The sequence below is a fragment of the Mustela lutreola genome, chromosome 5 (genome assembly GCF_030435805.1).
Source record: "Mustela lutreola isolate mMusLut2 chromosome 5, mMusLut2.pri, whole genome shotgun sequence".
Lineage (NCBI taxonomy): Eukaryota > Metazoa > Chordata > Mammalia > Carnivora > Mustelidae > Mustela > Mustela lutreola.
This window is the reverse complement of record NC_081294.1, coordinates 132,156,977-132,182,922: the sequence shown is the minus strand read 5'-3', so window position 1 is coordinate 132,182,922 and position 25,946 is coordinate 132,156,977. Positions and strand designations below refer to the sequence as shown.

Genomic DNA, 25,946 nt, shown 5'->3' with positions numbered 1-25,946 from the left:
ACTACCTGCCTCAAAGCATTATTTTGGGGATCGTATAAACTAATGCATATATAACAACTGGTACTTAGTAGGTACTGAGTAAATGGCATCTAGTATTTTCAGCATATGTTATCTCATTTAATTCTCACAACAACCAATGAGATAGATAGTATTATCCATATTTTAAAGAAAATAAAATGAGGCTCAATTGAATGGGCAATTTAAGTGGATAGTAAGCTATTTCTTTTCATATAATATAATAATGCTTTACAGGTATTAACAATTAAATAGACAAAATTAATATGTACATATAGACCAGATAATTTTTGGTTGCACAAAATGCACTTGTCCTAAATAGAAATATCCCTACCACAAAAACACACACAGCTATCATATCACATTAAAAGTTTTAGGGAGGGCACCTGGGTGGCTCAGGGGGTTAAAGCCTCTGCCTTTGGCTCAGGTCATGATCCCAGAGTCCTGGGATCGAGCCCCTCACAGGGCTCTCTGCTTGGCAGGGAGCCTGCTTCCCTTCCTCTCTCTCTCCACCTGCCTTTCTCTCTCCACCTGCCTTTCTGTCTACTTTTGATCTCTGTTTGTCAAATAAATAAATAAAATCTAAAATAAAATAAAATGTTTATCATCAGCCTTTTAAAGCAATATATGAAACCCAAAAAATACAAAAGAAAATATTTAATAATCCAACTCTATAAAAGTTTAAATTTATTAGAAGTTAAAGAGATGATAAAGAAAGTCAGAATTTAGAGTCAAACTATAAAGAAATATTTGCAGTGCAAATTACAAGCAAAAGCCTTCTTAGAATGGGGTACCTGGTAGTGCACTCAGTTAAGCATCTAACTCTTGGTTTCAGCGCAGGTAGTGACCTCAGGGTCGGTGAGATCAAGTCCTGCACTGGGCTCCCTATTCAGCACAGATTCTGCTTAAGTTTTTCTCTCTCTGCCCCTCCCCACCCTGTTCTCTCTCTCTATCAAATAAATCATCTTTTAAAAAAAAAAAATCAAGCCCTCTTAGAGAATATGGCAACCAATTATGAAAATGGACAAAGAACATAATTGAAATTTCATCAAGAAAAAATGCAAGTGATCAAAAAGCATATGAAAATATTTACAACCTGACCCACAATTAAATATCTGCAGATGAAATAAATAGCAAATTTATTTTTCATATAATAATTTTGGTAAGTATGAAAAAAGGGATAATACCCAGTATTCTCAATATTGTAAAAAATAGTAACAGAAACACATACACTGTTGATGTGACAACACTGGCACAAATTTCTTAGAAATCAACTTGGGATTGTTTTTCAAACTTCAAATTAGAATATTATCTGAATATCTAAAAAAATTAAGAATATTCCTCAACATCTAAAAATCTATCTTACCAAAATACTTTACAATGTATACAAAATTTGCCCATATGAAGGTTCGTTGCAACACTGTTTATAAAAAAAAAAAAAGAACAAGAAAACATAAGTGTCCATCAACAGGGGAATGGTTGAATAAATTTTAATCCACACAAAGTGGCACGTAATCACTAAAAAGAATGAGGTATACAAATGTAACTTTCTTCAAAGAAATATTTTTAAATTGAAAGGCATGATGAAGAATAAATATAGCATGGTTCCATTTATATTAAAATACATGTATGTGTATGGGCTATGAACTGAACTGTATCTCCTCAAAATTCCTATACAGAAGCCCTAAGTCCTAGTGTGTGGTGCTTGGGAAGGGAATTATTAGAGTTAGAGGAGTTTTTGAGGGTACAGAACTCATGATGGGATTAGTGTTTTATAAGAAGAGGCACTGGAGAGTTTGCTCAAAATACAGCAATCCAGATTATTTCATTTTTGTTTAGAGTTAAGTAACATAATGAATCTTAATACTTTCCGAAGACATTACTGCAGCAAAAGATAACCTATGTTGCCTATATAATAATGATCCAGAATCAGAAGGAAAAGGTAAAATTAATTTTCTTTAGGTTTACATATATTTATAAGAAATTTACTTCAAATCTAGGGGCCCTGGGGTGGCTCATCAGTTAAGTGTCTGACTTCAGCTCAGGTCATGATCTCAGGAGATTGAGATCAAGCCTTGAGTCAGGCTCCCCACTCAGCAGGGATTCTGCTTTTCTCTCCCTCTTTCCCTGCCCCTCCCCCACTCATTCTCTCTCTCTCTCTCTCTCTCTCTCTCAAATATAAAAATAAAATTACATCAAATATGATATAAATATTATATTTATAATATATATAATATATATATTTTTAAAAATATAAAAATAAATTTACATCAAATCTAGTAAAATTGCATTTTTTCACTTGATGGTGATAGAAACTTCAGTTATCTGGAAAATACACTTTTGTAGAATAGTTCATATCCTCACTACTAGATTAAAAAAAATCCTTACTATATTAAAATTCAAGCATACTCTCAAGAAAGCTACATTTTAACCTCTGGTTTCAAGTTATTTATTAAACACTTATAAATAAATAGATAAATAGTACTCACATGTAATGCTTTGCTGTTACATGATCTCATGAAAGTCCAGATCACAGGACACTATCTCAGAACCTGTCCCAACCACCTTCTGTCACCCCAGCCTGGAGGTAAGACAGTAAAGACCAGCCTCTCTATACTGTCTTGGCCATGTTACATAAAAGCTGAATTTGATAGAAAGCTCTCTTTACTACTTTTCACTCCTCTGTTTATACCTCTCTCCCCTATACCTTACGGTCATTCTCTTCTCTCCTGTTTAATCTTCCATTCATCTCTTTTCAACTCTTCACTCATTTAAACAAGTGTTTACTATGCACATTATCAGGCACTGTGCTATACACTAGGGGTATAACAATAATCAAGTCTGGCCTCGGGAAACTTATATTCTAATAGAAGAAATATCAACTTTTTTTCTTCCAACCCTCTTTCCTTAATTATCTTTGACTATTACTATTTACTTGCCATAGTTTTTTCTTAATTCTTCTCACTGTACCACATGGTCCACTCCATCTTGAAATAAATACATAGTCCTAATAAACTGTAAGATACAGCATGATGGCTTACTCTCCACAGTACATCCCTTACACTTAGCACAGTGTCTTACACATAGTATGTGCTTAACTAAGTTCTCCACATCTTGTTAATCTAGAGAAATCCACATATGAAGCTTTTTTTGACAATTTGCTAAGCTTCTTTTGACAATTCCCTAACTCTCAAGATTGCCCTGATCCTATCATTCTGAATTATCTAGAAAATGAAACCAAAGAGCTACCGCAGTGTGGGAACAACATAATTTATTACTTTCACCCACTGACTAATTATGGAACTAAAAAGATATATAAACCACTAATGCAATGACTCAATGAAGGAAGCTTTAGTTCTATACACAGGAGTCACTAGTACAGGGCTAATAGTCCTTTCATGTAAAAGTAGTATCATCAAGCTAAACATTTTACCTTACCACCTGAGAAAAAGGAAGTATTTGTGATTATAACTATATCTTTACTACATTTTGGAAAGCACCTTACTCTGATATAATAACAGAGAGCAGATCTAGAACCAGATATCCTGAAGTTTAATATTTACTTAGCTTTTTTAAACTTCTATTTCCCCTGCTAATAAAATGGAAGTCAATTTAAAACCTTAACTGAAGGGGCCCTGGGAGGCTCAGTGGTTAAAGCCTCTGGCTTCGGCTCACGCCCTGATCCCAGGGTCCTGGGATCGAGCCTCACATCAGGCTCTCTGCTCAGCAGGGAGCCTGCCTCCTCCTCCTCTCTCTCTCTCTCTGCCTGCCTCTCTGCCTACTTGTGATCTGTCTGTCAAATAAATAAAAATCTTTTAATAAATAAATAAATAAATAAAATAAAACCTACCTTAAAGAGTTCCTATGACTATGATGCATATTTTTTAAGTTCCTCTTACAGACTTTGAAGCATAACATGTTCTCTATAAATGTAACTTTATATTATCAACCAATTTTATTAGTTTCATAAAAATATTTTTTCAGAGAAGTAACTTTAAATTTTTCCTTCTACCTTTTAAGAATATTTTATTAATTTTAGGTGCAAAAGAATAATGTTGCTCCCAAGGCAGAGGCAGAATTGAATATATTTTAAATAAAACTCAAGGATAGGTTATATTTTTATTATTTATACATTATTCCCAATTGAGGGCAAGTACAATAAAGGAATGCTGCAAACACGCTACATGAAAAATAGAGAAGCCACTGATATTTAAAAGTTTTCCCTTCAAAACAATGTTATTTCCAACAAAGTGTGAAAATTTTTAGTTCCATGAGAAATTAACATAAACTTGTATTTCTTTGTAATCCTTGGTCCAAGTAAAAGAGTAAGTATGCCTATGGGTGTGTGCGCACACGTGCACACACACACACACGTACATACATGTTGATTTTATGTGACTTAACAGTAATAATATCATCACAAATCTTAAAGGAAGCAAAAAATGAGAAATCCTATTATTGACCCCTTCATATTTTATCATTTGGACAAATTCAAGGGAAGACATTTGATTGTGGTAAGCATCAGAATTATCTTACTAATTACAGTACTGCCCTCTCTTTATTTGCTATTTTCACTCTGAAAAGGAAGAATGAGGTGAAAGCCAGAGTCCCCACCCACTGCTACAATGGACAAGTTTAAACTACCTTAGACCCCATTCATCACTGCCACTTCTATGAAAGTATATTAAAATCCAAAACTGCTAATATTTTTTCTTCCTTTAGTAATCATTTAGTCTCCTGAAAATATCACTTTAGCTTTCAATGAGAAATTAAATTTGATGCTTTTAAATGCTAAATTATATGAGTACATGTCAGCTCAATTATGAGAATGGGGTGACCTTATGATTTCTTTTTCAAATTCCTGATTTGCGCTATAACAACTTAAACTCAGAAAGAGAGAAACCTACCCCAGCTTACTAGATTCCGTAAAGGCCTAGAAGAGCTAACAATACTTCTGTTCCAGGTCTGTTCTGTTAGCTAGAATTCACCACCTGCAACACTTACCAATGAAGGCCAGAAGGCCCAATGAAGAAAGAAAGGACACTAAAAGTAAGGAAAGAAGGAGATGAGAGGGAACAGAAAAATAGTATCAGTTGCCCTACTTTTTCCAGCTCCTGATCATGGCAAAAAATTGGTATGTCTTCTTGAGGCTTTAAGTTTTGGATGCCTTAGCACAAACAAAGCATAACTAACCTTCACATAGTCTTCTTAAATTAAAAAATAATAATAAGTAAGTCAAAACTTTTTAATATTCTAAATTCTTTTTAATATTCTAAATCTCTAAAGATCCCTGGTTGTAAATTCAAAGTGGAAAAGAGAAATGATTTAGAAGAATGGAATTATATGGGGAAAATATTTTCTCTTCTTTACTACCATCCCCCTAAAAACAAAAAACAAAAAACAGAAAAACAAACAAACAAAAAAACCTGGAGTGGGATGGATCCAGTGAAAGGGAAAATATTTTCATAATTACAATTCATGTATAGATGACATAATATATGTCAGGATAGTGTGCAAATTTCAAAGCACTATTCACCATTGTTTGTACACAAATATAATGTAACAGTTCAAATGGCTTATTCTTCACATTTTTATTTTTATTTTTTTAAAAGATTTTATTTATTTATTTGACAGAGAGATAGAGAGCACAAGTAGCAGAACAGCAGGCAGAGGGAGAGGGAGTAGCAGGCTCTCTGTTGAGCAAGGATCCCGATGTGGGACTCGATTCCAGGACCTTGGAATCACGACCCAAGCCAAAGGCAGTCGCTTAAACAACTTAGCCACCCAGGTGCCCTATTCTTCACATTTTTAAATTAAATATGTTACACTTAAATAATTTTATGCAAAACAGTTAAATTTCATGAGACTGCCTTAAAAAAAAAAAAAACCTCTATAAAACTGACATAAATACTTTACATTTACTGAATGCCAACCAGTTTTAAACACTTTATAAATAAGGACTTAAATCCACAACATTCTTAAAACAATATTATCTCCATTTACACATGAGAAACTGAGGCACAGAGATAAAGGATTTTGTCCAAGGTCACAGAGCTGGTAAGTGGAAAAACATAGATCCTGAGTCCATGAACTTAATAACTAATATCCTGTTTTAGTAATTTCATACCATAAAATTCATCTAATATATATGCTTCAACAAGTACACATAGATATAAACACAAAGATATTTATTGAAACACTGCTTGTAATCAGAATCACCAAAGGTGAATTCACTGCGATGCTAATGACACTTAACCTTCAGGCACCACACTTGCAAGATCTCGACCCAGACTCTGCACTTATTTTCATATTTGTAAGACACTATAGTTTTTTTTTTTTTGAAGATGCCCCCTACACACACACACACACACACACACACACACACACCGATTTTATATGCTTCAGCCTCTACAAAACCTGTATCCACCCCTAACAACAGGAAAAAACTGGAAATAAATGGCCATCTATAAATAACTACATTAAATAAATTTTTTTTTTAAAGATTTTATTTATTTTACTTGACAGACAGAGATCACAAGTAGGCAGAGAGGCAGGCAGAGAGAGAGAGAGAGGAGGAAGCAGGCTCCCTGTTGAGCAGAGAGCCCGACGCGGGACTCGATCCAAGGACCCTGAGATCATGACCCGAGCCGAAGGCAGCGGCCTAACCCACTGAGCCACCCAGGCGCCCCTACATTAAATAAATTTTATTACATGTAAGCAATAAAATACTGTACACTAATAATATTTCATATATATTAAGAAAAGAGGATAAGGCAAAAAAGTATGCATAGAATAAGCCCATTTAAGTCAAGAAAACAATTTATATACATGGAAATGCTTATATATACATTCTGGAAAGATATATGAACCTTTTTCCACCAATTAATACCAGAAGGTACAAATGCGGTCTATAAAAAGGAAAGCTTTGATTTTCACTGTACACCCTTTTGTAAGATTTTATGGATTTTATCATTTGCAAGCATTAGTTGGATACTTTTTAAAGACTTAATGTTATTTAAAGACACAAAAGCCAAAACAATTGTAGAAAGTAACAAGTTTTCAGTACTTATACAGTAACTTTTCTATTGTCAAACCATTGGCCATCACTATCTAAATCTTAAAGCACTCTTGCAGAAACGTAACTTCCTAAAAAATTATACATTATAAACTTCCAATACTGTCACATTCTTGTGACATTTGGGTTAATTAAAAATAAATTAATAAATAGAAAAGGGTTACACAACTGCCTGAAGTAATTTTTCAGACATCTCTTTTTCTCTATGACTGCAATATAAATTGAAGAAATAAAACATTTCTTATGATCTCTTTCTTAAAATATAACTGTAGCAGCACAGCAATTTATGGGTGACCTTCTATACCATGACACAAATCTTTATTAGCTCTTCTCAAGATTAAACAGAAAATAGCTCTTAATCAACCAAAGTTGTGAGCTTCTATTAAATGCATTTATCTCCTAAAGACACAAACTCACCCACCCCACCCAAAAAATCCACCTGCCTTCTTCCATGTGATTTCTCTGTGTCCCTTATCAATATATCCTTTTAACATGTCATCTGCCTTTTAATATTTTACATATTTCCAAATATTTCACTCATTCAAAAAATATTCCCCTAACATAACTGTAGTACCTTTTCAACCAAAGACCAAATTTAAACTATGACTATAAATAAGAACAGCAAAAAACAAACTTGATAAAACAACAATCCTGCTTAAAATGTGAGAATACTGCATTATTTATCATTCTACTGACTGACAAGGTTGATTCAGTCTAATGGGTTAAATTGGTATCATTGCCTCCAACAGGAGTCAGTAACATTTTTCTATAAAATAAATATTTTAGGGTCTGCCATCAAGAGGCAAAATCAAGGTTATTATGTAGGTAACAAAAGAGAAAACAAATATAAATAAATATCTTACTGAAAATTTCAAAATATAATATTAATTGGGTACAATTCATTGTAAGACTAGTGTATCAATGAGAAGGATAGAAATCTTCTGAAGGAAATAATTTTTCCCTTCATTGGGGTTCAAAGTTAGTGCTCATCATAAAACCAACTGTAAATGTTCATTTGTTAAGGCAGATATATCATGAGATTTCATGTTTTTCATCTTTGAAAGGATTTTTTCACATAAATGGAAACTGGCAATATACCATTAACAGTCATAAGCAGATGACTTTAAATAAGTATATTTACTGCTTAAAAGGCATTTATAAAATTATATTGCATGATTTTTAGCATATCTCTACATTGCAGACTCATCACTCCAGACTCCCACTCCTAGATGGGAACTCCTTACTTGCACAGTTGAATGGATTTTTGAAATGCCAAAATACTTGCACAGAGGTCCAAAACTCACTGCTAGAAACGTAGTTTGAGGATAGAAAATACATCAGCTATAAATTGGTGAATGTTTTAATGTTTGATGGCACAGGAAGTACATACAATAGCCTGCCAATACCTGGGATTCAAGAAATGTTAGTTGCCATCTAAATGACTTTACTACAATATAAATCCTGCATATAAGCATTGGCCTATCTCGCAATTTTAGGTCAAATTCATTAGGAAAATATTCAAGTCTTTAGCACAAGCTAATTTTTCTGAAGCTTTTGGAATTCAGTGTTGAATAATAGTAGTTGAGGGAAAATCTGATTATTTAGAAAAATTTCAGTTTTGGCTCTGACCTCAAAAAAAAAAACAACAATAAAACTTTACTACTTCTAACTCATCAAAATCCTATGTAATAGGGCAAGTGAGGGTAGTCAATTCCAGTTTTTGATAAAAATTCATGGACTGATGATGGTCAAGTCCATGAGAACAAATGAAAGTCATTACTGACATTATTAATTTGAGAACACAAGATTAGATTGGATATTTTTCCAAGAAGTACCTGCTTATGAAAAACACAATGAATAATCATACTAGGTTAACACCTAACATTTTCTCAAGCTTTGCAAATTCGTTCAACTATGCCTCTTTCGGACTCACATATTTTTAACACCATCAGTTTTAACACATCTCAAGAGAGACCACTTCAGTTTGTACTGAATTAGTGTTTTCTCAACCTCTTTGAAAATATTCTTGTCTGTAGTTGAGCCACAAAGACTATTCCTAGAGAGTAATTCTTCAGTCACTTCAGGCTTGCCATTCAGTCCTCAAACAAACAACGACTGAGCAGTTTTGATGACACCTGCTGACTTATCAAGAGACAGGAAGCCACTTGAAATCATTTATTTTTTTAAATTAACTAATGATGTAGTTTCCAACCTGCTCAACTCTTCAAGGAATGTTCTCACTGAAAGACTAATAGACATAAACAAGTTTATTTTGTCTAGACATATTTCCTATTTCCTTAGTTACCACAGTGAAATACTAATTAATTCACCACTAGTAAATTACTTTTCCTGTTTCGATAACAAATGAGCCACCCAGAAACTTATTTTGGTTGCGTCCTTTTCATATTTTTCTGAAGAAAGTCTGCTGTGATGAGGTAGTATATTTTAAATTTTATAATTTTCCTAACTGATGCTCTCCTGTGAGTTAGTGATACTGAAATGAGTATTTAGACTGACAATGCCAACATATATTATATCATTTTATATGATCATTTTATATCATCATAGTGCCACTACATAATAAACACACTACTGTGCCACTTAATTCAATAACAAAATAATACACATTCCACTATGTCTTATCTTGATAAGCACCACAGTAATATATATTGTATACCTGAAATGAATATAACATTTACATGTTAATTACACTGGAATTAAAATTTTTTAAAAATTTTAAAAAGTGCAACATTCAAAATCTATACTCTTTTTTTTTTATTTTGACATAATAGGAATGGGCTGATAACAGAAAGTCATTCAAATGCTGTAAGACAGCAATATGTGCGGCAGTCAAAATGCTACTGAGTTCGAACGGTGTCACTGTGGTCTGTAGTACACCAAGCAGCAGTGTGAAGTGAGGAGAACACCATATATGGTCTCTGTCAAAAATACTCAACTCTGTCATTGTAGCAACGGTAATAAATAAATGAATGAGCATGGCAGTGTTCTAATGATCCTTTATTTATATACTCTGTTGTTTAATCTTCACATGATCATTATGTGTCACAAAATATGTTTCCACTGATTTTTTTTAAACATTTAAAAATGTAAACAGTATTCTTAGCTCACAGCATAAAAATAAGTAGCAAGCTGGATATGGCCCACAGCCCATAGTTTGCTAATTCATATCCCATAAAATCCAAAAGAATGACTTTCCCACATAATTACCATTCTTCAATTAAGAGATCTTATTTAGGGGTGCCTGGGTGGCTCATCAGTTAAGCATCTGCCTTTTTGGCTCAAGTCATGATCCCAGGGTCCTGGGATCAAGCTTCCCCCTCTTACCCTACATCAGATTCCCCACTCAGTGGAAAGCCTGCTTCTCCCTCTTCTCCCTGCTTGTGTTCTTTGTTGCTATCTCTCTCTCTCAAAGAAAGAAAGAAAGAAGGAAAAGAAAGAAAGAAAGAAAGAAAGAGAATCTTTAAAAGAGAGAGAGAAAGATCTTATTATACCCCATTATAAAAGCTAATCACATTCTGACTTTTAATTTTTATTTATTTTTTTTTAAAGATTTTATTTATTTATTTGACAGAGAGAAATCACAAGTAGTCGGAGAGGCAGGCAGAGAGAGAGGGGGAAGCAGGCTCCCTGCTGAGCAGAGAGCCCGATGCGGGACTCGATCCCAGGACCCTGAGATCATGACCCGACCCAAAGGCTGCGGCTTAACCCACTGAGCCACCCAGGCGCCCCCTGACTTTTAATTTTTTAAAAATGTACTAGGAAACACAGGCTTGAGGTTGGGCTTTAGTTAGAACACAACACTATTGGGGGCACCTGGGTGGCTCAGTAGGTTAAAGGCTCTGCCTTCAGCTCAGGTCATGATCTCAAGGTCCTGGGATGGAGCCCCGCATCGGGCTCTCTGCTCAGCAGGGAGCCTGCTTCCCCCTTTCTCTCTCTGCCTGCCTCTCTGCCTTCTCTCTCTCTCTCTGTCAAATAAATAAATAAAATCTTAAAAAAAAAAAAAGAACATAAGACTATATAACAATCTTTTAGAATTCTAATATATGTACTACTGATAGGCAGAATAACTTATAATAAAAGAAACCTCATTTCAAACCAGAAAACTGAATCAAAAAAGACCTAAGTAGTACCATAACGCCTCATCATTCTATTAAAATTAACCTTAACTCCTCTTTGGGCAGACATGCTAATGTTCACCTTGTTTTGAAATAACTCGGTATCTTTAATTTGCCTTAATTAAACTACTGATGTGCTTGTTCAGAACTCCATTTACCTGCTTCAAGTTCGCCACAGATTGCAGATGGATGCCTCATCTATCCCAAATGCCAAAACTAATGTAATAAATACTTACATATATTTTTTTCTAATGTTCAAAATTTTATAGACCTGTCCTCTTCAAGTTATTCTGATGAGCTAAAATTACTGAGTCCCAAATTATTCAATTAAATAGTGATTAGATGAGAGCAAATATTTGCATATAGCATCTTAATAAATGGATGATTAAAATCAATATAGTATCTTTTCTAGCATTTTGCAAAGAAGAGTGATTCAAAACAGAGGCAGATGAGGAAAGAGTGATGAAGGGGAAGATAACAGGCTGTAGCTCACAGAGACAAAGAAAACAACCTCAGATTGCAGCTTGAAGGTAATACAGCTAAAATGGATGTGTGATGGGAAGTGTACGATTTCAGGTGTCCAGTGCTAGAAATTATTGGAGGCTGAGGAAGCGGCCCTCTACCACACCATGATCTACTTGCAAAAAAATTTCCCATAAGTAGGCAATAAACAATCTTACAAATACATGAGTTGAAGTCTCTATATTCAATACCTTTATCAATGTAGCTGATACAAATTATGAGACTATGATAAAATGCCTCCTGGCACATATTTAGATAGGTAAATGCAGTAACTTTGCCATTTACTATTATTACAACATTAGATTTCCAACAAGCCTCCTTTTGGGTATGAATAATAGTTATGTAATAATGTCAGAACCTCTTACATGTAGCTGAGAAAACTCTGCATGACACTGTAAGTGGGAAACAAGAATAGAAATTATTAAATATATGAATAAATTTCTGCTAATAAAAATGACAATTTGTATGTTACATTTGGGAATCTAAAAAAAAAAAAAAAAGCCCCCTCCAAATTAAAAGATGTCTTTTTATGAATAGCAAAGTGAAAAATATAATCTTAGGGAAAGAGGATCTACTTGAACTTCGAATACCTTACAATTTAACACTGACCCAGAAGTATGGCAGAGGAGAAGAAAATACAAAGAATCAAAAAGGAATCCAGTTAGACTACTGTAAAACTGCTACTTTTAACCCAATGACACAAGACAACTTGAGGAATATAAATCTGTCAAAAAAGTTTAACAAAAATATATTATTTAAATATGAAAGATACATATTCAAACAGAGCAACAGTCCTTAACCATTTTGGGTGGTAAAGCCCTCAGAAAAATTGCAGGAACCCGCCGGCAGAAAGTAACACACACATTTCTACACACAATTTTACTGGGTTTATGGCACAGAGTTTTAATCCTGCCTACACGATAAAGTCACCTGGAAAGCTTACCAAAAATCCCAATGCCTAGATCCTCCCCTACAAAATCTGATTTAATTGGTTTGGGTGAGGTCCCAGGCAGCATTTTTTAAAGCTCCTTCAATAATCCTAACATAAAGCCAGAGATGATGACATCCACTATTCAAAAACTTCCTGAAATCTCTCCATAAAATCCTCTTCATTCACTTGCTCATTCAACAAAGATGTTAATTAATCATCTGCAACCTCTGGCATTTAGCCAAAAATTCTGAAGAGTCCTAGAGAAATGTAGTCCAGTTCTTTCTGTTTCACAGTCACCACGAATCAGCAGTCTGGCAGTCTGCCACTATGACTTGCATTATTAGAAAAATTCTCCAGGAGTCAAATACTAATGATTCTCACTTCCAAACTAATGTAACCTTTCACAAAGGAAGGTCACCAGATCACTGAAACAAACACAGATGAAATGAAAAATGAACACAGTTTTGAAGTTTTCCTCTACTATCTCTTATTACAGCTCTTAAATGGGCTCAGGAAAAATGTAAAACATGGGGAGGCACGGGCCATAAAACATGGGCATTTTCAAATAACACCTTTGAGAGTGTTCTATTCTAAAACTATACAGAGCACTGTGATTCAGGAACAAGTGTTTAGTGAAAGGATAAGTGACGCAATGGGAGGAAAAACAAATAGCTAATATTCTGGAAAGTCATGCCACAATAAAATCGCAAAGATTAGAGAAATAAAACTACATTTACTTAGTATTATTATAAACACTGGCCCCAACAAGCTTTCCTACTACCCTCATCTACTCACCCCCATTCCAACATATGATCTACATATATACAAATACATATATGTCCTATTTTTTTATTAACAGACTCATTCTATAAATATTACTGTATAACTTTCTATTTATCATATACTTTGGAGATCTTCCCATAAAAGCATATATATATGTGTATATATATATATATACACATATATATATGTATATACGCATATATGTATATACGCATATATATATGTATATACGCATATATATGTATATACGCATATATGTATATACACACATATATGTATATACGCATATATATGTATACTCGTGTATGTTTACGTATATGTGTATATATATATATATATAAATAAAGATATCTTGCTCTATTTAAAACCTGCATAATCTGAAAAATTCTAGCTATGGTATTATAATAATTCAACTGATCCCTTATTGATGAATATTTAGGGTGTTTCCAGTGTTTTGCCAAAACAAAAGGACTGTTTTAAGACCTTTATAGTCCTCAGTCTCTATTCAAATTAATGTCATATATACTAAAATGTGGTTTCTCAGAAATCCACATTCATATGCAGATATTAAAATCCATATTGTACACCTGAAACTAATACAACACTGTATGTTAACCAAAAAAAAAAGAAAATCTAATCTATGAATTTTGAAATATTTTTGTGTTTACCAAATTTAATAATTAATGAAAGTGACATATTATACCTTGTAACATAGTTTTCTTTTCATATTTAGTAACTAATAAAAAAGTATTTCCAAAAGCCCATGAAAAACTAAGCATCGTGCTTGGGCGTCCACCCCAAGCAGTCATTAAAATAAACAACAAAGCCAATACCTCAAACTTGCTGTGTGCCAGGAATTATTCTAAGTATTCTACATTCATTCATGCATGTAAGCTTTACAACAACACTATGAGTTGGGGGCCATTATTATCACCATTTTATATTTGAGGAAAACAACACATATAGGGACTAAGTAATCCGTCCAGTTTCACAGAGGTAACAGCATAATGTCAAGATTCAGAATCAGGCAATGCACCATGTTACACTTAGACCTATATCCTTGTTTACCTATAGGTTAAGTTCTAGAAGCAAAATTTCCAACTCAAAACATATGAGCAAGTCCAATTTGACGTATGTTGCAAAATTATACTCCAAAAAGCTTACACTAATTTATCTTTCTGCCAAGACGTTGTAAGAAGGCTTATTTCTCCATACCCTCCATAACGATGTGTATTATCAAATTATTTAGTTCTTGACAATCTGGGAGAAGGAACAGCTGCCTTTTTAAAAATGGATATTTCTTTATTGTCACAGGACTATTGGTCATTTATATTTATTTTTCCAAAGCTATCTATCTGTTCATCTGTTTGATTTATTTATTTCTATTGGACATAATACTTCAACACATTGAACAACAAAATTAATAAATTAATGCCTCAAGAAAGAAATTAGCTCAACTTCAAAGCACTAATATTATGCTAAAAAGACTTTGCATCATATTAAATATATACATATGTGTGTATATATACACATATTTTGTGGATTTACCTTAGATTATTTTAACAGTGCCAATAAACACATTGAATAATTCATTCTTGGAATAAAATTCTTGAGGAAAATCTGCTCTTAAACTCATATCCTGATTTAGACCCTGCTCAGTGAAATGTAGCTAAAGTTTTGTCTCACCCAGGTGCCCCAATAAGATGTAAGCAATTAAATCTTCTATCACATTATCAAAGATTTATTATCCTTAATTTATGACATTTTTTTACTGCTTCATCACCATAATTAAGAAATAATGATTTATGTGCATAACTAGTTTTATACTCATTATACTCATTATACTCTGGAAAGCAATAAAACAAATTATTCTTTGGTCACAAAATCTCTTATTTTACATAAGCTTTTAACAGGTAGCTATTTTTAATTTTGCCATATTACACTCCAATGTTTTTATACTCATTCTTTCTTGGTGTTTATTAAAATAAATTGACCAATTTTAGCATAAATACCTTGAAGGTATTAACCCTTGCAACCTTAAATATACAGTAAACATATTTTGATGAATAAATGAATAAATTACTTGGGAACGACATAATGATCAAAAAAACCCAGGAGTAATTTATGCCAAATTCCTTTACCTAGCAGCACGGAATAGGAAAATGAAATTTGTCACTGCACAAGAAATGAGAAACTCTACTATCCATTTCGTGCCATAAATCTACCCCTATCGTTATTCTCAACCTTGGCACTGTTGACATTTTCACCAGATAACTCTTCATTACAGATGACTGTCCTATGCACCGTAGGATACTGAGCAGCATCCATGGCCTCTACCCACTAGTTACCAGCAACACCTTCCCATCTGACAGACAAAAATGTCTCCAGATATGGTCAGATGTTCCCTGGGGACAAAAATGACTCAGGGTAAGGATCACTGGTTTAAAGATGGCTAACACTGCAAGTATATATCTAAAACGAAAGTAAGACTCCCATGAAGGACTTCAAAATTTGGGAACAGCTTCAAGAATCCCAATATGGTTGCTAGAAAAACCTCCCTAATTCAGTACACTCCCATGCCTCCCTCCCACTCAACAGTCAGTCCACCATAACTTTTAAGCTTTCAGGTGATTCAACAAGTATTTGTTAGTTTCTTCCATTCCACTTGCTCAACTTTAAAGTTTTTAACCCCTTTCCAAGAACTAGTTGCAGGATCCGACCCACTCAGTTATTCATCTATAAAACCACAATATTACTGAACAATAGAAAGGAGATTGTTAAGTTATATTAGACGGGGACTTCTGGCTGAGTCTTTTGAGGTAAAGTGCCAACAATCCAGATGATATTATGTATCCAATACTGAAGACAAATGAGTACATAATCATTCCTAGCTGTGGTTCTGATCCAGAAGACAAGTGTATATAGTGCTTATTAATAAATGTTTTTCTGTTGCTCCTAAAAAAATTATTAATGGATGAGTTAAATATTTATTTATTTGAAAGAGACAAAGTGAGAGCATGAGCCAGGGAAGGTGCAGAGGGAGAAGCAGGCTCCCTGCTGGGCAGGACCCTGGAATCATGACTGGAACTGAAGCCAGATGCTTAAACCACTGAGTCACCCAGAGACCAGTGAGTTAAATATTTACAAGTAGAATGCCTTAACTATGTTTTGTTTTTTCTTTTCTTTCCTTTCCTTTCCTTTTCTTTTTTCTTTTTTAAAGATTTCATCTATTTATTTGACAGAGAGAGAGTACAAGCAGGGGAAGCTGCAGCCAGAGGGAAAGGGAGAATGAGCATGTCCCCATGGGGCTAGGATAATGACCTGAGTGGAAGGCAGATGCTTAACCTTCTAAACCACCCAGGTACCCCCATTAACTCTCTTTTCTAAATTTAAAAATATACTATTGGTGGCCTCTACTACTTGAAAAGGACTGAAAAACACATTAAGATTTCTCAAAACTCCTTTAAACTATTTGGCAACAATAACAAGGTGAAGAACTAATTTATTTAAAAGCCTGTAACAGAAGACATCCCTGCTCACAGAGAAAAGAATTCAAAGTCAACTTTTTATTCTAAACACTCTGACACCTGAGTCTCTTCTTTATCACTCAATGTTCTCATTTCCAAAATGGTTCTGCCAAATAGCTTTAACTTTTAACCATTGAACAGGAAAGAGAAAGGAAGGAAGGAAGGAAGGAAGGAAGGAAGCCAGCAAGGATGGACGTTAGTTAGTTAGTTAGTTTTGAAAAGCATGAACCAGTATTCCAATATAAGTAACTGGCAAGTGACTATAACATCACATAGAAATTTGATTTTCAGAATTACCAAAATTAGTGATCACAATGACTGAAGTTAATATATTTTTCAAAACATTTCTTTCTGACCAAACAACAATCAGTTCATTTTTAATTTACTTTTCATTACTTGCAAAAAATGAATTTTAAATCTGATAAAGTACAACTATAAACAATAACACTAATTTTTTAAACTATTCAGATTTTCTAAATACTTACATTACTTGCAAACTTTCTGCTGTTAAATTATTCCACATAATTTCATTTGCCTGAAGATTTTCATTTTCTTCTAGTAAGGAAGTATCAAATTCAATTTCTTGCTCCTTAGCAGCCGTTGTTCTAATAAAGCATGCCAAATAATTTTGATCAATATGACTATACCATCATAATATATCTTTGTGCACACCAAAGGCAGAGTATTTGTTACCCAAAATTATGTTCACAAAATAGAGTAAATACAAATAGAATAAATCATATTAAACCCCAGGCATTAAGATCGAGTCGCATAATTTCAGCCTTAATTTCATTTGTGGAATATGGATATTAACCTGTTTTATTACTGTCATAATGGTAATGAGTATACCTGGATAAATAATTGACGCATCATAAATTTAACATACATACAAAATCAGTATTATCATTATACAAATGTTGAAAAAATATATAATTTCATGAATTAAATACAAGTTTAAGCAATGATACAGTAACAACTGACAAATTTTAAATTTTAAAAAAACATAAAGATAATTATATAAATTAGTTATCACTGAGAAAGAACTTTGAAAATAATTAAAAGCAGATAAAGTAATCAGTATCATCATATGTCCTAACAAGCTCTTCAATATCTTATTTTAATTTAGTTAAATACTATGTAGTAAAAAAGAATACTGTCACAAATACTGAAAGAAGAATGAAAATATTTTACATACCTGTGAACATCTATGAAATTATTATATTCTGTGCTAGGGTCTATCTGTTCAACTGACATTTGAATCTCTTTATGGACATTCACTATTTCCTCTGTAACAAGACTGGTTATCTGGCTGTATTCATCAAATATGCCTTTTCTGAAAACAAAAATAAAATTTTACATTTTAAAGTCTTCAAGGGAAACACAGGCCCAAAAAAGATTCAGAACAATAAACATAAGAAATGTAATACCAACATTTATAGATGGTGATTTTATGCACCACCTTATATCATATACCTGGATAGTTAAGGGATTATACAAAGGCAGAGATTAACAATTTACGTTTGATGTAACATAATAACTGCAAATAATCTAGAATAAGGCATTACCTTTTCCAACATGTATTTGACATACCCAAAATGTAAGGTCAGGTTGATCATTTTCTATTTCTAAAGAGTGTCATACAAATGCTCAAGTCCATTACATGGAACTGTGGATCAACTCCTGTCTCTTTAATGTTTCTCTGCAGTGGCTGCTTCTTCCTCAAATATTTGACCTCTTGGTTTTCTCTTGCTCCTGGGCCCCTGCTCTTTCCTGCGTACTTAATTACAGAGTTCAACTCGTTCTATATACCTTCAATGACATCAAGAGCTCTTCTCCTGACCTCTAGTCAGTATGAAAAATGTCACAAAACACATTAGCTTTATCTAATGAATACAAAAGAAAAACTACTCTGTAGCAAAGACCTGATCCCAACTTAAGAATGCTATGCTGTAATAATATACCACTGGTCAAAAGTGGCCTCTACAAGTGTGGACAGACAGGCTTATCTTGCCTTTTCCCAAATAAATAAAAGACATAGCTTGCTTTTCTATTCTAAAATCATCACTCATAAAAAATTATTACTTTCAAAATCTCTCTTATTCAGTGTTCTCCCAATAGCCAAATACTCTTTGGGGTTTAAAAAAAAAAAAGATTCAAACTGCTTCAGGCAATGCGAATTTGAAATGATTACAGAAATCACCTGACAAATTTTAAAGAAAAGGCAAAGGCAGAGGAAATTTAAAACAGATTTAGTAAACATCCTTGCGGTTCTGACCACAGAAGTGAAAGTACTGAATGATATTAATGTAAATGACCCTATTTAGATAATTCTCATAAAGCAATACCATAATATGATGTGGAGATGATTATTAACATACACCTTTAGGACAAATGGAATTTAAAAAAACAAATTCTAATGTTATTATGTGAATGTGACATGGAATTCAATTTCAGTGATATTATCATGCTTGAATATTTTAAATGCTGGAACTAAAATAATTTATTGTTAAAGATAATATGTGTCTCAAAAACACATCTAGGGATGATGTAGATGCCATTACTGAAGATTCATGTGAAGAGTTTGAAAAAATAATGACTCATGAAATGAAAGTAGGAAAGGAAGTATTTCTGAATCAAACTACATAATTTAAAGTAGACATAACTATGGGGTGCCTGGGTGGTTCAGTCCGTTAAACATATGACTCTTGATTTCAGCTCAGATCATGATTGCAGGGTCCTGAGAGAGAGCCCGGAGTGGGGCTCAGCAGGGAGTGTACTTGAGACTCTCCCCCCCCCACCCCGCCGATCCCCCCTCACCTACTCATGCAAGCTCTAAAATAAATCTTTTAAAAATTAATAAAAAAATAAAGCATACATACATAAATTTATACATTAAATATTTTAAGGAGATATTTTATAATACCATTAAAAGCTTACATACTCAAGTGAACTAAAAACTTTTTTATCTTTTTACTGGGAAAATGGGAGATCACCTAAACCAGCTAATAAAGCAGATGAAGTCTACCAGAGTGGTTAATCTTTTCCTATTGTATTGATATCTAAACATGTGTGCTGTTGACATACTGTCCAAAGTATATCATTAGCTCCTTGGAGGCAAAAATTGCAGCCATATCACAGGCAGCATGTTTTGCATACATTAGAACTTCAATAAACATGTTGATTTTGATCTCACACAATAAAAGCTGGCATATAAATCTTCAAAAAATTATTTTCTTTGATGGAGCTAGAATATAATGCTAAGTGAAGTAAGTCAATCAGAGAAAGACAAATACCCTATGATTTCACTCATGTGGAATTTAAGAAACAACTAACAAATAAAACAAGCAAAGGGGACAAAAGGGAGAGGCAGAGAAACCAAGAAACAGACCCTAACTAAGAGAACAAACATGGTTACTAGAGGTGAGGGGGTGAGGTGATGGGTGAAATAGATAAAGGGGATCAAGAATACACTCATCACAATGGGCAAAGATTAATGTATAGAATGGCTGAGTCTCTACATTGTACACCTGAAACTAATAATCACAGTGTATGTTCACTATACTAGAATTAAAATTAAAAACTTAAAAAAATTATTTCCTTTGGACTACTCAGTCGCTCAATATTTAAAACACTACCCTCTGAATATAGATACTCACTTCTTAACACTTGTGAAATAATGAATTTTTTTTTTACCTAAATTTCCAGCTAATGGGAGTAGAATAAAAATATACAAAAAGAAGGACCATTTTTAGGGCTAGCTGGAGGGCTTAGGAGATGATAATAAACTGAATGGACACTAGAAGTGAAAATCAAGCAGGACCAAGGTAAAACAGATCTGTCCATTGGCCTGGATCAATAATGAAGTTCACAAAACACAGACAAGTTCTATCCAAAAGCTTACACAGGAGAGAAAATAACATTAATTAAATTAAATGAAAATACCAAGTATGAAATGTAACTTACAGTGCTTTTATCATTTCCTCTTGCATCTTTTGTAAAGAGTCCAGAAGCAAAGGAAGTGTGGTGTTATAATACTGATTCTGATGCAGCTGCGCCCCTTTCAATGCCAATACATACTGATTATGCAACATATGAAGTTTCATTGTCGCTTTGTCATATCGTTCCTTGGCCTTTTCGGTTTCTTTCCCTGAAAGAAACATTGAAGAAAGTTTACAAGGAGATAAAAAAGCTTTATCTTCTCCACATGCAAACTAAGTGACCACTATTTTATATTTCACACATTTTAAGAATAATAATAAAATTTTATTGAACATTCACTATATTTTCAGCTCTATGCAAAGTACTACTAATTTGCCAGTACTGTGCACACAGGCTGCTATGAAGGAGGCATATATTACAGTAAATGTTTGGTGAATGTAGATTAATGTATAATTTTTTACAAAATTATACAGAAAAATGATCCTTCTCATTTTCAAGCAGCTCACACCAAATTGGAACAACAATGCAAATGAAACTGTATAATCAAGGAAACAGGAAAGTTTATAAATATAATGTTTAATTTTTAGGTCTGTATTTGAGGTATCAATAAAGACAAGGGGAGTCAGAGGAGGCTTTGTAGAAAAACCAAACATGGGGTGTATCCAGGAAGGTATAAAAAAGAATGGACAAAAATTCCTCCTTTTCTTCCTTACATTCAATGCATATTATGAACTGATCACCACCACAAGAACTGTGCAAAACATTAGGAATTCAGTACCCAGCAAAACCGAGTCCTCAACCTAGAACCCCTGATCTGGTGAATTGGAATACTGAGGGAAAATATGTTGAGAATAAGTGAAATGACATAGGCAAGCAAAGAAATAAGCTCAAAGAGGGCAAGTTTCAAGGAAGTGAAGGCATTATGTCTATAGAGGTAGGGCAACTTTAGTTGTCAAAGACTTGAAAATCAAGCAGGGAAATGTAAACTTGATATGGGAGAAGTCCAGGAGATATTGATAATATTATGAACTAAAACCTTTTGGGGTGACTTTAGTAAAATCGTTCAGAAAGTATTTACAGATTGACAGTATAAATGATTCTGTAAGTAAAATTTTTAAGCATGTCTTCAATTTTTGGTGCAAACTGAACAAATATATCTTGTCAATTATTTAGATTTAGGGAATAAACTTTTCAAAATGTTTATTAATTTTTGCCCTCTTTCCAAGCATAATCCTCCAAATGAATCTTCTCCCAAAAAAAGATCTATGTTGAGAATTTTTGATGACACAGGCTCCCCTCTGCTGGCACTCTGTTTTGGTGTGGCACCCATCTGAGTAGTCCCTATATGTAGGAGTTGGAAAAGCATTCCCTGTTGGAGGATGTCCTAGCCCAGGACCGAAAGCAGAGAAAAAATCAGTGTTTTGGGGGAGAGAGGAGACCGCAGACCCTCAGATAGGCACGGGCAGGGCAACAGAGTAAGAACAGTTCCCTTGCCTTTGTCATCTCCCCTCCAATTCTCAGGTATGGAACCACATCTAGCTGGTAAAAAAGGAAATCTTTCTGGCACACTGGTAGATCTCTGCTACCTACAAACTCTACTGGTTCTAAGTACTAGAGCCACCACGGACTTCTAGGGAGCTGCACGTAATTATTTTACAGAGCATAACTCTCTAGCCATAGTCCATTAGCCAGTTCCTCCACATGGGGATATTACCCAAGTTATTTACAAATCGCTGCCTGAAACAACCTATTTTATGTTATAAAATAAAGAACTTCTCAAAGAGAAAATATTTTAATCACCAGAGTATCTTTTCTAACCCTTCTCTGGAAATGGGCTCTAATGCCAGACTGGGAGGATGGGAGTATATATATTAATTCAGCTCTGATCTGAAGGGATCAGAAAAAAATAACATGAGCTACTACAGAAGTGGCTTTTATCACTTTTTGACTACAGCTCATAGGATAACATATTTTATGTCATGAGCCAATAATCATATACATTTTTAAATATGTAATTGAAATAAACTCATGAAAGACATCCTTACTATCCTTACTATGAAGGATGCCCTGTAATTTCAAAAAATTCTATTATACTTGATTTTTAATTTTTTAAAATCTTCATTGAAAAACCAATAAACTTTTTTGCCTCAGTTAATACAAATCCCTAGAGAAATTTTTACTCATTCTGTATGGCACTAGGGATAATCTTTTTAATGTCACAATTACAAATCACTTCAACAATACTAATCATGAATGATATTTAAGATTCTCAGGAACACATTCCCCTACATGTTCAATCATTACAATCATTTTTTACATTGACTACTATATTTATTTATCCATAAATATTGCTACTTGGCATCCTTCTTGCAAAAATACATTTCAAAAAATATCCCAAGAGGGGTGCCTGGGTGGCTCAGTGGATTAAAGCCTCTGCCTTCAGCTCAGGTCATGATCCCAGGGTCCTGGGATAGAGCCCCACATCGGGCTGCCTGCTCTGCAGGGAGCCTGCTTCCTCTTCTTTCTCTCTCTCTGCCTGCCTCTCTGCCTACTTGTGATCTCTGTCTGTCAAATAAATAAATAAAATCTTAAAAAAAAAAAAAAATATATATATATATATATATATATATATCCCAAGAGTCAATATAGCTGACACATCTATGACCAGCCTCAGAATCTCCCTCTAAAATAACAACCCCTTTTCCTCCCTAACTCCACAAGTCAGGACAAGACTCCTAAATGAAACTAATATCCAGGAGCCAAAGCACATACCCAACTAAATGGAAATCAATGTTTCAGCTGGGAGCCAACTTACATTAATGTCTGAAGGTGACAGAAAAGTCCACAAACACATACTATAGAAGCTGTCAGAGCAGCCCTTTCAAGGCCCTTTCTTTCGTTCTTTTTTTAATTTCATTTATCATTTTTAAGCTAGTTTATGGACACTTTACTTAAAATTTGGCAAAATCTGACAAGAGTTCAAAAAGTCATATAAATTACACAGACAAATTGATCGCAAGTAATAAAGACATTTTCTAGAGTCTAAATATTGATAAGAAGAAAATAAAGCAAGCATTTTTCAATCAAGAGTATTTAAGTACTGTGTTCTAACTTGTTAATTTTTATCATAAATTCAAAAAGTATGATTATGTAGTAAATTCAATTAATTCCATATTTTATGTCACTTTTTAAAAACTATTCCTTTTTACATGAACTCTATTATTCTTAATTAAGTACTTGGATTTTTTAGTGTAACTTCACGAGTCAAGCTCTCCACACAAACATTTTCATGTAGACATTTTAACCATCTATCTGTCCTCCTATTTGCAGATTTTTTAAACTACACTACCCATCTGTCTTTCTAGGTGGTGATGATGCACTAAATAGGCAACACTCAGCTAAGATTTTGTAATCTAAATTAACATTAGAAAAGTTAAGAATTTCTCACTTTTTTTACTTTATGACAAACCACCTGAAAAAGGCTGTAACAACCAAACTGAATTATCAACAGCTTATCAGTGGTCATTAACAGAATTTACAGAAAATTAAATGCCTTCGAAAATATCCAAGTCTGAATTCATTACATTAAAATACTACTACTAATAAAGCTTTTAAAAAGAGCTTTGGGTTTAAAACTGAATTTAGATATATGTCTTAGTGGGTTTTTGGTTTTTTGCTTTTGTACTCTATAGCCCACATACATGTATGTATTTGGTTATAAGATGTACTTGTGCATGCACATGACTGATCAACCTATCTATATCTACCTCCCACTTTCCTTCCCCTGTAGAAATCAACAAAAAGTTTCAGAAACATGTCCACCTGCCATCATTTGGAAAGGAATTCATTTATATTTTTTTCCTGATTTGTTTTAAAATAATTATTTAGGTCCCATAAAAACTATATAATTCAAGAAATAGTAGTACTCTGTGAAAACCAGTTACAAAAAAAAATTTCTTTTCATTCCATTCACTTCTTAAATACGTTGCAAAAAATTAACACGATTATTGCAACATAGCTTCTCTTTTTTTTTTTTTTAAGATTTTATTTATTTATTTATTTGACAGAGATCACAAGTAGGCAGAGAGGCGGGGGGGGGGGGGGGGTTGGAAGCAGTCTCCCCACCCAGCAGAGAGCCCAATGCAGGGCTTGATCCCAGGACCCTGAGATCATGACCTAAGCTGAAGGCAGAGGCTTTAACCCACTGAGCCACCCAGGCGCCCCACCACATAGCTTCTTGGTACAGAATCTTTCACATCACTATTAACCTTTCCTAACTTTTAAATAACTACATTTGAGCTTAAAATTAATGTGAAGTATGCAGAGCCAAGTAAATTTTTATTGACAGACACAGAATTATACCTCTGTTGCCATATGACTTTTTTTTAATGATGAGAGGCATCGAAGCAGGGCATGAAGTTGTCTATGTGTCAATTAACAGGGAGGAAAACGTCCCATTTTTCCTCCTCCACATAATGAAGTTCACAAAGAGATTGAATTATAAGTCTTTTGCCACCACTTGCTGACAAATCTGTTTAATGTTTGTAATAACAGAGTGTATATACAACATGTCATGCCATAAACAATATTATGAAGCTAGCAAAACTCAATTATGTAAGTTTGACATTTACAAGAGACAGGCAAGACTACTCATTAAGCTAGCCTAGAAAGTCAAGTATTTTTTATTATAAATTTCGGAAGTATTTATCATTTGTTAAATATTATGGTGGAAAGCCCCTGATAATAAACGAGAAGTGATTATTTTCACAAAGTAGAATGCCTGCAAGATGACTTTACTTTCATTTGGGTAACTGACCACCATCTTACATTTTTCCTACCTTTCAAAAATTCCTCCTCAACTATACGATTTCTACTTATTACTCTGAGCAAGAAGAAAATAACAAGAATTCATCCTAATGTATGAGTTACTTGGGCCAAATATCTACACATGGTTTTTCACATCAAATTTAAAATTCAAGTATGACATAAAGGAACAATGAATGAGCTACCCATTTACT

At 33.7% G+C, this 25,946-nt stretch overlaps 1 protein-coding gene across 6 annotated transcripts in view; it reads right to left on the bottom strand.

Annotated features, from left to right (window-relative positions):
* Window positions 1-25,946, bottom strand: part of FER (FER tyrosine kinase) — a 483,097-nt gene that overhangs the window by 349,723 nt on the left and 107,428 nt on the right. For 5 of the 6 annotated variants that reach the window (XR_009354080.1, XM_059175617.1, XM_059175616.1 and 2 more), the window contains 3 exons: window positions 20,953-21,136; window positions 18,185-18,322; window positions 17,475-17,594 (listed from right to left, as the gene is read on the bottom strand). Coding sequence is in view for 4 of the 6 variants with exons in the window: in XM_059175617.1 (XP_059031600.1) it covers window positions 17,475-17,594; window positions 18,185-18,322; window positions 20,953-21,136 (442 nt within the window). In the remaining 2 variants the exon portion in view is untranslated. Of the gene's footprint in view, window positions 1-17,474; window positions 17,595-18,184; window positions 18,323-20,952; window positions 21,137-25,946 lie in introns of those variants that run through there. The other variant, XM_059175621.1, reaches the window with a different exon arrangement.